Raw genomic sequence first — 15,403 nt, 5'->3', positions numbered from 1 at the left:
AACATCCTTTTGGTACTCTTTATTGCTATCGGGCAAACTTGTGTAAAGAATTTAATGACCTCTAGAATTCAGATATTAAAGCTAGGATGCAAAAATCAGCATCATTCCACTTGGAGTACTGGGGGTGACTGAACCAGAATATTTTACTTTGGTACAGAATGTCAGGTTTCAATTATGACTGCACATACTGGCTAGATCAGAGCAATCCCGCACACCTAGAGCGCCTCTAACAAGAATTCTGCTATTCACTAGCTCACAGACCTCTCTCACACTCATTAAATTCATTCCTGCTGTATCTTAAATAGTGATTACTTATATAAAATCATCAGAATGGTGCCAGGGTATAAAGACCTTCATATGTCGCCTTGGTAATAAATTAGCTTTTCAGACTTTCCCGAGACTTTGAATGACACCATTTTAAGTTGTATCAGGTACATAAAAACCAAGAGGAGAAAAACTCAATTTTTGAAGTCCTTCTTAAGGTCACTTGGTGAACATTCATTGTATTCCCAACATTACTGATTTTCCAGTTTTTAGAGAAAGACATAGATGTGTTTCAGAGAAAGAAAGAGTTACACAGTGTGTCCTTTAGCTGAATTCCTCCATGGACACAGTTGTTATGAGCTATCCTTGATTACAGTTACAGAGGTGTGACTGACTCTCACACAGACTTTTCCATGCTGACCTGGAATAAGCTACCCAGCAACTGGTAACAGTCTAGTGTGGCACCACAATCACCGGAGAGGAACCACAGCCAAAACCTGTGTGGCTGCAACCACCCATTGAGACAGCTCTCCACAAGCTGTACGTGTGTCCCCAGCCTGCAGCCCAGATGCGTCCCTATTTCCACCAGCTTCAGTGCATCTGTGTCAATTCTACCCCTGGTCAGAATACAAGGGTGTAATTCTACTGCATCTCTATGTGGGAGAACATCCAGGAGCCAAGAGCAGGAGCCAAGTTGTCTGGGCTTCACCTGTATTGCTGACTAGCTGAGGCTGCAGACAAGAGCCACAGCAGGATCCAGAAGAATCAAAACCACTTCCCTGTTCCTCATTGCTTATTCACCTGCCAGTATGTACAGGCAGCATCAGCCTGACTGTTTAACTCACAACCAATTACACAGTGCTCAGAAGAGTCGAGCAAAGCAGTGAAATGAGGACAATGACTTCATACACAACACAGATACAGCAGCCTGTGGGGGCAGGGAGGCCAAAGGAACACCATGTCTAAAAGTAAAATACAGATAAAGCTCCTCAACATGCTACAACAATACTGCCAGACCATATCTACTACCTGCCGAAGAGAAGAGAAGAGAAGAGAAGAGAAGAGAAGAGAAGAGAAGAGAAGAGAAGAGAAGAGAAGAGAAGAGAAGAGAAGAGAAGAGAAGAGAAGAGAAGAGAAGAGAAGAGAAGAGAAGAGAAGAGAAGAGAAGAGAAGAGAAGAGAAGAGAAGAGAAGAGAAGAGAAGAGAAGAGAAGAGAAGAGAAGAGAAGAGAAGAGAAGAGAAGAGAAGAGAACCCCCCCATATGACCTCCTCCCCCACCAAATAAGAGGTGGAAAATAAAGATTACACTCCTCATACCAACTGCATGTAACAGTTAAATGATTTAAATATTCACAAAACTCTGGCAGGTTTTCTTCCCCTTGACTAATGCAGAAAATACATTAGGCTTACCTAAAGAAAATGCATATTTTATATATATATATGCATACTTTTACATACATGCATATATAATGCATACTTAAAGAGAGAATTGTACCAGCAATTTAATTTGAAATGGAATTATTGTCATCATTTTCATATCAAACTTAATTCTGCATATTTCAGCACACCACTCAAGGAAAGTTGGTTAGTGCACTCAAAGGAGCTGGTTTTGTTGGTCTTGCTGGCTTTCCTTCAGCCCCACGTGGGTGGAATTCTAGGCATTGGCTCTGAAATGTTGGAAAGAGAAAAGTACAACTGTAGAAGAAATTCAGTTATTAACACTGAGGTCTGCTGCTTTGTACAAAGAGGAAACAACAAATGTTCTGCTAATTTTTCAGAGCCATTGCTGTTCCTTCTCCAGGGAAAGGCTTAAGGTATATTTGAAAAATATTTATTTTGGGAAAGAAATACCAGGACAGCTATGAAGAACTCCACAGCAAATAAAGGATTTGGTGTATTAGAGACCATAACTAACATACATGTTTCTGTGGGTCTGAATACTGGAATTCAGTGTAATTTTGTTAGCAAGGGATTTAGGCAGTGCTGAAGCTCTGTTAGTTCCTCACCAAAGCCATCTAGAGGAGTCACTAACCAGGAACCCAAATACTATCTTAAAACCCTCAAAACTTACTTTTGCAGCCAGTCAAGGATCTTCTTCTTTGTTCTGAGGTGTGGCAGAGTGTATTTCTCCTCTCCATCCTTAAAATACTTCAAAGTGGGAAACCCTGAGATGTGATACCTTTCTGCCAGCGCTTTGTTGACGGTAGCATCAACTGCTGCAAGGACACCAGGACTCTGAAACACAGATCACCTCCTGTAAATCCCAGCCACGAACACACACCCCTTCAGCAGGACACAGTGGGCTTGGGGCCAATCACTCATGGTCTAGGGGCCTTGCTGCCTCTAGGACAGGAGGACATCTTCTTAAGTGGTGCCAGGGAGGCTTTGGTTGGACATGAGTAAGAATTTTTTCACATAAAGGGTGATTACATGTTGGAATGGGCTGCCCAGAGATGTGGTGGAGTCTCCAGCCCTGGAGGTGTTTAAGGAAAGCCTGGTTGTCTTGGTACCACGGTCTAGTTGACATTGGTAGTGCTTGGTCATGGGTTGGACTTGATTTCAGTGGTCTTTTCCAACCTGATTAATTCTGTGATTTTGTGCACAGAAATACAGAAAGACACAGAGAACTGATGCAAAACCAGAAAGGGACATACTATGGACTAAACGTTACCAGAGTCTTATCTGTTCCCCTCCCGTTTCTGATGGATTCTTTTTACATAATTCATTTTATAATGATTAAGAGCCATTCCCAGAAATTGCATTTCCTCCCCCAAATCCCTGTTTCTCCCAGAAGAAAAAAGCACTGCTAAAGATAAGTTTACTTGAAGGCAAATTCATCTTTCCCTAACTTGTGGGCATCTTTTGGTGGACCACCTTTAGACACAGAAGAACAGGGATTTGTAGAGTGTGATTCATTGGATCTTTGTTTTTCTCCTCCCTCTCCAACAGCAACAAAGGAACTCTAGATGTCTCCACAGAAGATGCTTAAAGTATGAGGGAGACCAATACTACTTCTCTTCCTGCATGGCATACACAGCACGAGACTGAATCAATAACACTAGTACTTGTATTATTGGATCTCTCTTCTCCAGCCATGCTGATGGAGCACTTATGATGAAGCTAATGGAGTGGTGCAACCATTAAAATCAGGATATTTGAAACAGGGATCAACCCCTTTTGTTTTTTTCCAAGTCTAATTCATAAATAAAAGCCTATGCTTCTTCACATTCAATGCCTTTAAGTAAGGGGGAAAAATCCATTTTTGGATTTGATCATATTATGTATAAGGCCTACAGCAGAATACATAAACATTTTTCGATTTTGTTTTCGTTCAAGACAGAATGTTCCTGCTCAGACTTTGGCAGGGCTCATGCATTAGCGATGAGACTGTACTTTGGAAGCACATTTTGAAGGGTCCTGTGGGAGGATGAGAACAGCTGAATTTGTTGTAGGGAGAAAAGTCACTTTTATTACTCTAGTTATTTATTACTGATTATTTGAAGGGTATAATAAAGGAAATTAGCTTACATCAGTGGTTACATGGAGAACTTCTGCCGCCTTCTCATATTCTGGCTTCATTTTCTTACAGTGCCCGCACCCTGCCAAAAAAAAAAAGTACAATTAAGTCGTATACACCATGATTATTCATTGACCCATCCAGCCATTATCAAAATCCAAAACCATGTGGTAAAGATTTACTAGAATTTTGTATGTGTTTTACTTCATATATTTGTAAAGCCTTAGTATGACACAGCATTTGTCCAAAATGGCCAGAATAATTTAAACAAAGAATTTATTCTATTAAAAATAATAATAATAACACACCCCCGCTTTCACACCCACACCTCTTTCCTTACAAAAACTACTATAAACATTTGTCAAGCCCATTGCTTCTAGCACGCTCTTGGACAAGGCACAATCTCACCCATTCCAGTTTCCAAATCTTTATCTGCCTTAAAAAGAAACAACACAGCTCCTCACGTGACTTTGTGACTTTCAGTGGAGGCTTACATGAGCACAGCTTAATAGAGCAATATAATTTGAATTCAACTGCACTGATAATAAGTCCTGCTTTACAGTGGTGCAGCATGTCCCTCTAGCAAGGATTTGCACTGATTTAATCACATCAGTGTAATTACACCACCACATATGTTCCCAACATAAGCAGGATCTGTAAAACCGAGATAATGGTGCTTTCTCGCTTGTGCGAAGTTCTCCAGAGATCTGCCATTACTTCACTGCTAAGTGCTGACATTACAATAAAGTAAAATGAATGCACGAGTGAGAAAAGCAGACTTAGAATAAATTATTTGTGTGTAAATTAAACTGCTTTCAGCTGGTGCAGTTGCTTGCAGGCAGGCTGAACTTTCAGGCCCAGGCGAGGATCCTGCTGCAATGCGAAGTTACACTTTGGCACCTCCGGTGCGATGCTGGGCCTCAGTGACAGCCCCTTCCCTGTCCCCAAGGGAGTGGCAGCCCCTCTGGGACAGTGGCCAGGGACAGAGTGGCTGGGGTGACCACCCAGCATGGGGAGGGTCAGGTCAGACTGGAGGTGCAGCTGGGACAAGGCGCTGGCACGGCCCCGGCGCGCTGCCCTCGCCTGCCCGGTGCGCGGCAATCCCCGTGCCGTGCCTTGCTGCACCGCTCCCTCTCGTCTGCAGCAGCAGCCAGCTCGCTTTCCTGAGCTGTTATTGTTGGAATGGGCACTTGAAAGCCCAGACTTTGCTGAGCTTTTGGAAGTTGTATCAGAAGATACAGCTAGAAATGTGTTTCAATGCATGCCAGCTAAAGCCGACTCTGAGGTGTTCGGGTAACGAGGCTGGGGCTATTTTTATATCGTCGTCCAAAAGAAAATAAACCAAAGACTCTGAACCTCAGCACTGCTTTGTTTCCCTCTATATAGGATGACTGCTGAAGCCAGCAGACACAGCCTGGGCCTGAACTCAACCAAACAAGCATGTTTTATACAGCACAAGTCGAAGAGTGTTTGCAGCAGAAGCAATAAGACATCCAGGTGTGACTAACTTCCCCAGAGCAAACAGAGGCATCACAGCACATCACGGAACACTTTCAGGGCATGTTTACAGAACAGGATGAACACATTTCAACAACAACTGCAAATCCCACCTAAGAACTACAGCAAATACCAAAGCAGTTGATCTCAGACCAACTCCTGTTAAAACACCAGCTACAGTCCATCCTGCTCAGTCATCTGCACGGAGACCACAGCACTAAGCAGCCCCACGCCATTCTTTCACACAAAAAGCAGCAGTGTGGTAGGAGCAGCACAACAAGGGGAGCTCAGCTGGTGGAGAAAGCCTTGCATTAATTTTACACCATGGTGAGCATGCTGGGAACCTGATGCAACAGCTTCTCAGCTGAATTCAGGAAGAAGCAGGGACAGGCTGAGGAAGAGTTACTGTCTCAGCACTGCTTATCTTGGTTAAAAGCACAAAAGAGGCTGGCAAAATGATTTATTTGCCACCCACAGAAAACTTGCAGGCATATGGCTTTGTGTAAGGGGCTGACAGATCCCTCTGACACCTGCCCGAGTTGATTTATTTCTCCTTCTAGGAGCAGGGAACTTTATTCATTTTGTGCTCTTCCTTGCTTTTAACTAAAGCAAGTTCCCAGTTCAGATACCTGGCAACTTCTCTGAATTAGGTAGCTTAAATCTGTACAAAAAATTATTTTCTGCAGGGCTAACTTCACCTTGGTGGGCTTTACACAGCGTGTCCCTTAGCCACAGCAAGGTTCATAGTGTGCTCTAGCTACAATATCCACATAATCTACTCTATATTCAAATTATATTACAATCATTAATTAGATCTGATCAACAAAAGGCATTAAAGAACCAGAGTTTTCACAAAGCTATGCAGAGGGGGAAAAAACCCAAACCAATAATGCAGGCACATTTTGCCCAGGAAATGAAAAAATATCCAAAGCATCTGAAATTCATGTAAGTAATATTTTGGATCAAGATATGCAGACCATGAAATGTCACTGTTCCAGGTTCTTTCATGAACATCACACAGACACAGCACTACTGACTGCCACAAAGCTAACTCACTCAGGCTTAAAATAAAGGAAAGCAACATCAGATCTTTAAAAGGCACTTAAATGCAAACTGAAGTCTTCAAATCTTTATCGTGAACGCTTGTTCTACCCCTGACAGAGGACAGCATGATGTATCAGCCTGGAAAAAAGTCACAACATTAAAGTGAACCTGAGAGGGACAACAAATTTTAAGAGCTTCTCCCACAATAAACAATGCTTTTCTGACTGTCTTCATGAAAATTTTGCTATTATGAGCTACAGCCTTCTTTCACCTACCATTGTAGAAAAGGGGAGACACAAATTAGAAGTCAGACCTACAAACTGCACATCAATTAATCTCTCCTATGATTATTTATCCTATCTTTGAATAACTCTGTGAAGATTACTGTTAAATTTTCGAGGCCAGTGAAAAGTTATTTAAATGAATTCCAAGGTCACTGCTTCTCCTTTGATTGCTACATTAGGTTGTTCAGCATCAGCTTCATCCCTCTGTGCTAAGCTCCTCTAGTTTTAGACACTTTCTGGTCATAAAATGAGTGGGGAAAATAACAAGAACTCCACAGGCCCTGAGCCCAGATGCTCCTGTGTGCTGCTGGGACAATGGCAGGAGCCCACAGGTCTGCAGTGAGCATCTGTGACAGATGTGCTTCTACAAGATGCACTGTCCTGCTAATGTTTACTGACATCAAAAGACTGAGCAAGAGAAGGGACTCATTCGATCCCAGGTGAGAGGAAGGGCTGCACTCAACACAAGGATGTCCTGTGCCTGCTGCAAGCACTGCCATCCTCTGAGCCTCTGCAGGCATGGCTGGGGGGACACCCAAGGGTCTTGGAGGTGTCTGTCCAAGAGAACTCCCACGGCCTCAGTCTTTTCTTGCAGAAGACAAGCAGCTGCTCCAGAGGGGCAAGACAGAGTTGCTCTCCATCCGGCAGCAGAAACCAGTCCAGGTTCAGTGCCTGGTTCTGCTGACCAGTGCAGGACAACTCCTCTGACCTCTCACACCTCATCTTGCTCTTCTTGCACAAAAGGAGTCTCAGGCTGCTAGGGCCAAGGCTCAGACAGAAAGAGCACACGGATAAGCAAAAAGGAAGTGTTACAAGACAGGGAAAAGAAGTCAAAACTTACAACAATCAGTGCTGGGACATCTGGTAGGCACCCTTGCTAACCATTTTTAAAACAGATGTCTAAATGAAGCAAGAATTCTGTTTTCCCAGTTTATTTATAATCAATCTTCTCACTTGCACTTCGCAGATGGGCACATAAGCAGCTCCTTCCTTTGGTGCAGTCAGTGTCACACAGCTTAGCTCAGCTGCACCCCCAGACCATGGTGATCAAAGGACCCCACGTCACCTCAGTGCACACAAGTCACCTCCCTCCAGGACCCCACTGCAGGGCACAGGACAACACTCGCTCAGCACTTGGTCCTCTTTAGAGTGTGACCACATGCAAATGCAGAGGCAAAGGCCAAGTGTGGACAGAGCAATGCTGAAGTGAAAGGGTGAGCAGCATATGGACAAAGGAAAGCCTAACAAACGTACCAAGCAACTCTTTTCCCAAGGAAATACCTGTATTTGTTTACCTGTTTGGCACTGTGGCAAAGACTCGCAACACAGTCGCTCCAAATCTTTTCAGAAATGAACTAATACAAGTACTTCTACTGTTAAAACCAGGCTTTACAGGCAGAAAACCAGTCAAGTAGCTCCACTAAGCTCCTGCATATTCTACCTTAGCGATGTCCCAAGAATATAAATCTCTGTTTCTCTCTGTCATTCACTGTTTGCTTCTTTCAAGTTATTATGACTATATAAATAAACGCTGTGCTTTTGGCCACGTCCTCTCATTTCAAGACAACACTGTCTGAGGATCTGAAGTGTGCGTGACAAGCAAGAGATAAAAGACAACATCCAGGCAGTTATGAAGAAGCAATTTCTGACATCAAGAACCCTAGAGGTAAACTAAATTGCAAATAAAGATTTTAAAGAATCATTACATTTCTGTCATCAACAGACTGCTTGAATACCATTATCATGTACAAGCTATTTGTCGTATCATGCCAGCTCTACGTCCATCTATAGCTGCATACCAAAAATACCTCCATTAGTCTGATGAGAAAAAGAATTTGAAGCACAAAACATGTCCTGGTTTCAGGAAGTGGGCCAATGGCAGTTCAGAACACACTCGTAGAAGATTTACAGCCAACTTCAAGAAAAGAAAAGAAAGTAAAATAATTCAGATGCACCTTCACTCTCTAAACATGTAACACCTGGGGATAACACCACTGGTCTCTCCATTCTTAATCCCAGAGGAGCGGTGACCTCTGAAAACAGCAGAATAGCCAGTTCGTACAAGTTAACATTGTTAACTTTGAACTTGCATCCCTACATATAAACGCAGGAGTATCTGCATAGAGTAGGGGAGACACACAGCAAGGACACACAGATCCCAGGCAACCCTCTTATCACCCATGCAAGAACACAAACATATTCTCTTCTGCCACAGAAGTCTGAAACATGCAAAGACCTCTTATGCATCCTGTAAAAGAGGATCTCTCAGGTCTGACATGAGGCAGTCTACTGTTCCTTCACCAGTGCAGGAGAGCATAAACTACAACAGCTGCAGACTCCCTTGCATAATTTAGCCATCTGCATTGCAGACATCTGATGGAAAATCATGCACAAATTTGGCAGGGAGGGAGGGTGACAAAAGCAGCTGATTTTCCCCATAATCACAGGTATGAATTTGCAATCATGTTATCATGTTGGTTGCATGTTCACTTAATAGTCACAATGGTCAGAGCAGTCAAGCCATGCCACGATCTCCATGAATAAAAAAAAGAAAAGGAATCACCTTAGGAAGGATCAGGAGCTCAAAGAATTTTGCACAACCTTTTCCCTCTGAGTACTTACTCCCACCAAATCACTCATCTTTTCACCAGCAGCACTGCACACTCCGGTAAAATTCTAGATACTTGAAGACAAAAACGTTTCAAGACTTGATGCTCTCTTGTAAGAGGCACATCTTAAACATCTTTAACATGAATTCAATCTTGAATTCAAATTTCTAACAGGTAGAAACGTGTGCACACATACACAAATCCAGACACCCCACCCCCAATACTGTATTTTTAAAGGCAGGTTTGATTCCACCAGGCATTACATTGCTTAGAGATCAGTGACAAGCAAACAGCTTTACGGCTTTACAAAAGACAAAGCCTATGAAAGGTCAGCCTGGAAAAGACTCTGAGTAACTAGAAACACAGAATTAGAAGGAAAATACTTAAGCAGTTTGGATTAAAGCAGTCATGCTACACGGCTGCGGGGGCTGCACAGCCATCCCAGAGCTGCAGCGACCCGGCCTCGCCATTATCACCATCTCATGGCATTACCACAGGCAATGTGTGCGTGCAATGAGCTGTGCAAACCCAATCCCAGCATGGGCACACAGAGGAAAGCCTCTGCCTGCCTCCAGGAGCCCTGCAGTGTGCAGTTGGGGCACAAAATCATTGCAAATTGGTCACTCTTCCTCCTGTCTGTGTGACTTGCTGAGGTGGTAGTGACCCAAACCCAGACACCATCTTGTCTTTTCTACGGTGGCATAATTTCTTCCCTCCCAGCATTACTGAAACTGCTCAGGAGAAGACTCATAACAGTTTGAGACAGCTGTATTATGAGTTAAAACTGTTTACTTACTTTTAAAAACAATAGTGGAATGCATTACATAAATCAGATCAAACTGGGAAGAGAGCTTAACTAAACGTGCCTCCAGGAACGCTGCCTGCACCCGTGCCATATTCACAGCCCCAGCAGAAGGGCCACCTTTAGCCAGCAACAGCCCTGGGCAGGGGAAGGCTCAGCACAGACCATGGAGCAGGTCCTGCAGGCTGCCTCCACGGGATTTAAAAACAGCAGCTCTGGTGAACTGCACAACACACACTTCTGCCTTTATTTCTGGTCACACTGGAGCGTATCTTCTGACTCAGGCTCAGGGGAAAGGGTGAGTATTCTCCAAGGCTAACATCAACCAGAGGCTGCTGCCTCCCAGGGATTCCTGGGAGTCAGGCAGGGAGAGGGATTTGTGCTCTATCTTGCCCTCAGTGTACGTTCTCTGCTTCTAAGCTCACAGGGGGCTGTGGCTGAGCTGGACTCCTGAAAGCTGCCTTTGAAAAAATATACCCCATCTGCACAGCACAGACTGCAGCACACATGCAGAACAACCTCAAAGATCATCATCATCTTTATGTAAAATAAACTAAAACCAAAAATCCCATGGTTCCTTATTTTCATTGCAAAGGTGGTTTCAGCGTCCGGCTATTGGAGATTACACTGCATGTATATACCAAAATTGCAGATATACACACTCTCATTCAAGACTGTGGTGCAAGTGGTAGCAGTGAGTGTTGGAAGATGATGGTGCCTCCTACCATCCCTCTTGGGAGGGAAAAGAAGTGAAGGAAGATGGATCAGCTGGCATTGGAGATATGAATTACACTTCCTACACCAGCTCTGAGGAACATGGCCCTGAGTAGGTGTTGAAAATTAATCTTCCCCTATTGAAATGTGAGACAACAGCATGGCTGCCTTAAGGTGAAACTGTTGAGAGTTTATGAAAAATACCACCAGAAGGTTTCCTTCTCAATTAAGCCAGAATTATTTCACATCCAAAAAAGATTTCCCCCCCTTCTCCACTGCCAGGTGAACAATAAAATTTTACCTTGAGGAGGGAAGAGAAGTTGTACTGCTTTCCCTCACACTTTTACCCTACTATGGAAGACTTTATGCTATGGATTTAGCAATGAAAATGCCAGAGAACACGGGTGAGATGAAAGAGCTTTGAATGTTCAGCTCACAAAAACAGCATAACCTGTGAATTATTTCCTAGGATGCAATTTGTGTAACACATCAGCAAAATAGATGCCATGCAAAGAGATCTTCCTAAGAAAGATACCTCCCAATGAACTCAAGCTCATGGGGCAGAGGGGTTAAAAGGAATGGTGACATTGAATATTACTGTGAAGAGATCTGTAAAGGTCAAGTATCAAGAAGAAATACTATGGAGAATGCACAGTTTTTGTCCAAAGTCACAGCAGAAATGGCACCTAGCTGAGATCTATTCACCTATTTAGGAGAAGTGTGCTGGCACAGTTGCCAACCACAAGCAGTCAGAACCCCAGCAAACACAGCTCCACCATCAGTGGATGCAATGGATTCATTTCTTAGTAACTCCACAATGCCTCAGCGTCCAAGCAGTGGATTCATTTATTAGTAACTCAGAAAAATGGCATCACTTGCCAACTCACCATCTCAAAGGGCACAAGGGGAGACAGGCAGGCAAGCAATCTTTCACTCTAGGTGTCTCTGTTCACTATTTGCCCTTTACATAAGTTCTCTACCTTTCACAGAATAAAAGTTGAAGCCATAAAGTATTGAGGAAGATAAACTTGGCAATGAAAACTCCATGGGTAATGACTGAAGTAGCAGAGATACTGTAAGGCACTTTCCTAACAAGAGCCCTGCACAGTATATTCAGCTTATCCAAGCAAGGAAATTAATTTATTTCAGAAAAAATAAACATGGAGTCTAATTCTTAAAGCTAATTTCTACTGTTACCCTATCATTAGAGGAAAGCAAAGTAAACCTATAAAAAAAGTTGTGCTTCACTCCTATCAGAACTTACCACAAGAGCATTAAGGGATTATATGTACACTGGGGTCAAGCTTGCCAGGACAGTCACCCAATTCACACACTCAAATGTGGATTTTTAACAGCTAAAATTACCTATGTCCTCTAAAAGACCCCTCTGAACACCTAAATAACCTACAACAAACACCCAGAGAATGAGGCCAGTCTCTCTTCAGCTGTCACCTCTCAGCTGCTCCTTGGTGCTCCAGCAGCTACTCCTCTGTAACAGGCTGAGTCAGTCGATAAGGACTCGTTAGGAAAGAGGGAAGGCAATAATAATGTGAGAAATGAGGCAGCAAATCCCCAAAGAAACTAATGTTCCCTTCACACCACCTGCCACACATTCACATGAAGCTTTTTCGCTGATTGGAATAGCCTTTGCAAATGTCTTCTTTAATAGAGAAAGTAATTGCTCCCAATTGGAGATGAGCATAGAGCAATGCATTTCAAACAAACCTCCCAAATTTCACAAACTCCAAATATCCACATTTATCTCCTTTCCTTCCTCCTTTACTTCTACTCTGCATTCTGCTCAACCCCCACAATTGCTACCAAGTTATCCAAGGCACACGCCGTGCCCCCAGAACGGCATCATGCCACAGAGCAAGCCAAGATCCAGCCCAAAGGTAGAGCAGCCCAAAACACCCCACGTTTGCCACTCCCTTCTGTGACACTGAACCACAGCAAGTCAAGGCTCCTCCCTTTTGGTGCTGGCATGAGCTGGAAGCAGGTTGTGAGTCATCAGCTCCAGCCACGATAATCTTGTCTGAGCTCTGTGCTCGCCCAGTGGCAGATGGGGTCTCCTAAACTTGGGGGCCAAAAACTGATGTCTGCCACAAGCCAGGGAACACCAAAGGCAAAATCCTACTTCCTTCACGTTAATCAAGACTTTGCACCTTCCCTATCTCAATGTCTGCAATACTGGAGCAGCTTGCAGTCTGGCCGTGGCTTGCTAGATAAAACTCCCACGCAGGGTGAAATGTTATCTCCACTTCACAGGTTGGAAACCGAGACAAATATTTAGTGACTTGGGTTGTGACTGTACAAATCAAAGCAAGGCAAAGAACTAAACTTTTACACCTCCAGGCCAAGGCTATAGTTTTTATCACTGGATCATCCTTTTTTATGACCATACCCTGCTCAAAGAGCACAAACTGCTTCAAAGAGACAATAATCCCATATGAACTGTGTGCTCCGGTATCAGAAGACTGACAAAAAAGAGACAATGGTTTCAATCATTACTGTCTTCGCCCCTTTCATTAGGTATCCTATCAAGTTTTACTGCACAAGATGATTATCAGGATTCTTATACTCTTCACATTCCTATTTATATTAAGTACCACTAAAAACCCATATTGACTTTTTATTTTTAGATCCTTGAGAAACATGAGTGGTATTGTCATTAAAGGAAAAATCCATGTCAGGTTCTTTATTTTCCTGGTTTGCTGCTTTTCCAAGAACTTCTGTTTTAATGTGTGATTAAATCTCCCTGAAAATAATTTCTGTGATTAGTATAATGAGACTGGTCACTGCACTGGCAGGTCACTACGCTGAATTGTTTACACTCCCTAGATTTTTGGTGATATTCAAACATATGTACTATCAAGCAACACCTTGTTGCAGACTTCCATGCTTTTAAATAATGAAGAACCCAGTCTAAGTGTCCCAGACCTCCTCCCTCTGAAATCAACAGCCAGACTTGCTCACCTCAGTGGAAGCAGACTCTGAAGCCAAGAATGTACCAGTTTCCAAGTGGATTACGTGAAGAAGGTATCTGCTCCAGAAGCCTGCCAGGAATGTTCAGCTGAGATGTATACACATACAATGCACAGAAAGCTGGCACAATTTATGCTTGTACAGGGAAGCATTTTATGATACATTCCATTAAAAATACACTAAGGCAACATTAAAATTAGGAGCCTATGGGACACAGAGAGTCAGGAAACACGATTCCGAAATAGAAGCAGATCTTTTCTCTTCAACAATCTGTCCAGACTCTTAAACAGCAACATTCATCATTCGAGTGCCCTTACACAACAATCCAGCTTTCAGCGATGTGGGCACTGCCACAGTCCACCCTGACATCTGCATTGCTCCCTCCAGAGACAGGCACTGTCTGTGACCCACATAACAGTCCAGAAAGTTTGATTTGTTCAAAGCTTTCTCTAATTACTTTGAAACAACATTTTCATAGCATGCAGCATGAACAGCACTGAGCCCACAGCAAACACCCTGACACGTAAATGTCTCCTTGTGTGGCATCCTCTGGGCCAGTACATGCACCTGCACCATGGGGTTATGGCATCTGACCAGATTCCAGATGCACAGCCTGCCTTACACACTACAAACTTCAGTAATCCAGACCTGCACGGGTGCACCAAAAGCAGCTTCCCAGCCACCCACTGTCTGCCTTTATCCCAGAGCCTCCACATCTGAAGACAGGTGCCAAAGGCTCTCTATGTAGCCACTAAACACAACCAACATTTTAGTTTGAAAATCACAAGTATCATATATGACAGGGACAAATGAAAATTAAAGGATGTTTCCATCTACATTCAGTGCTGTTGGATGTTTGGATAACCCATAAACCCTTAACCTCTGCTGGAACAACTGCGTTGGTTGACATTTAAAAAAAGGCTTTGATTGAATCATGAAATAGCATGGAAAAACTTTATTTATTTATAAGTAATTTAATTTCTTTATTTATCACAGGCTGCCAATGTTAGGCTGCTGCTGACCTGTCCTAGAAAGGCCATTTTTTCAGGCTGCAGAGTAGATTATTCTTCAGCCTTTTCAACTTGTGGCCTTTCTGTGGATGCTGCCAACAGACATCCCAATTAGAGCTCTCAGGAACATAGCTTGCTTTCAAAAGGAACCAGTGGGGGTCTGAAAGGGAGACTTATTTATTTATAGTTGTAAAACATGGTTTGAAAAAATAGATTTTGTGCACACATTTTGGGTTCACTTTGCTTCATATTTAAAGTGAGCAATGGATTCCTATGTCCCAATCTCACCACATGCAGCAGTAAGAAACAAAAACAAGGCCACGGAAACCAGTGATGGTGTGCTGGCAGGGAGAGCCAAGCTCACTGCTTGGTTAGAAGCTGAGGCCTTCTTCTTGTACTGGGCTAATTGCTTGGCATTGTTAATAATGAGTTCACAAAGTCGCTTAAAACCTTGGGTTTAAATGCACTGGAGGGAGGAGGGAAGGAGCGAAGGGTGTGAAAAGCTGTTTTTCAAAGCTAAATTGATAAAACCACTCCCTGTACAATTAAAACCCTGAACAGCTGAATAGCTGACATTGGAAAGCAGCAACTGCATAATTTATCGGGTCGGTTTATAAAGGGAGAGAAAATATCCGAGGACAGGAAAGGAATTTCATGGACATTTCAACATCACATGA

At 43.2% G+C, this 15,403-nt stretch overlaps 1 protein-coding gene across 1 annotated transcript in view; it reads right to left on the bottom strand.

Moving 5' to 3' along the window:
- Positions 1–15,403, bottom strand: part of PDIA5 (protein disulfide isomerase family A member 5) — a 97,694-nt gene that overhangs the window by 28,094 nt on the left and 54,197 nt on the right. Inside the window, exons 12-13 of the mRNA XM_063400865.1 lie at positions 3,793–3,863; positions 2,336–2,499 (exon numbers count right to left, since the gene is read on the bottom strand). Coding sequence (XP_063256935.1) covers positions 2,336–2,499; positions 3,793–3,863 — 235 coding nt within the window. The remainder of the gene's footprint in view (positions 1–2,335; positions 2,500–3,792; positions 3,864–15,403) is intronic.

Source organism: Prinia subflava, chromosome 6 (genome assembly GCF_021018805.1).
Source record: "Prinia subflava isolate CZ2003 ecotype Zambia chromosome 6, Cam_Psub_1.2, whole genome shotgun sequence".
Lineage (NCBI taxonomy): Eukaryota > Metazoa > Chordata > Aves > Passeriformes > Cisticolidae > Prinia > Prinia subflava.
Note: the sequence above shows the minus strand (reverse complement) of the source record. Positions and strands in the feature narration are given on the sequence as shown.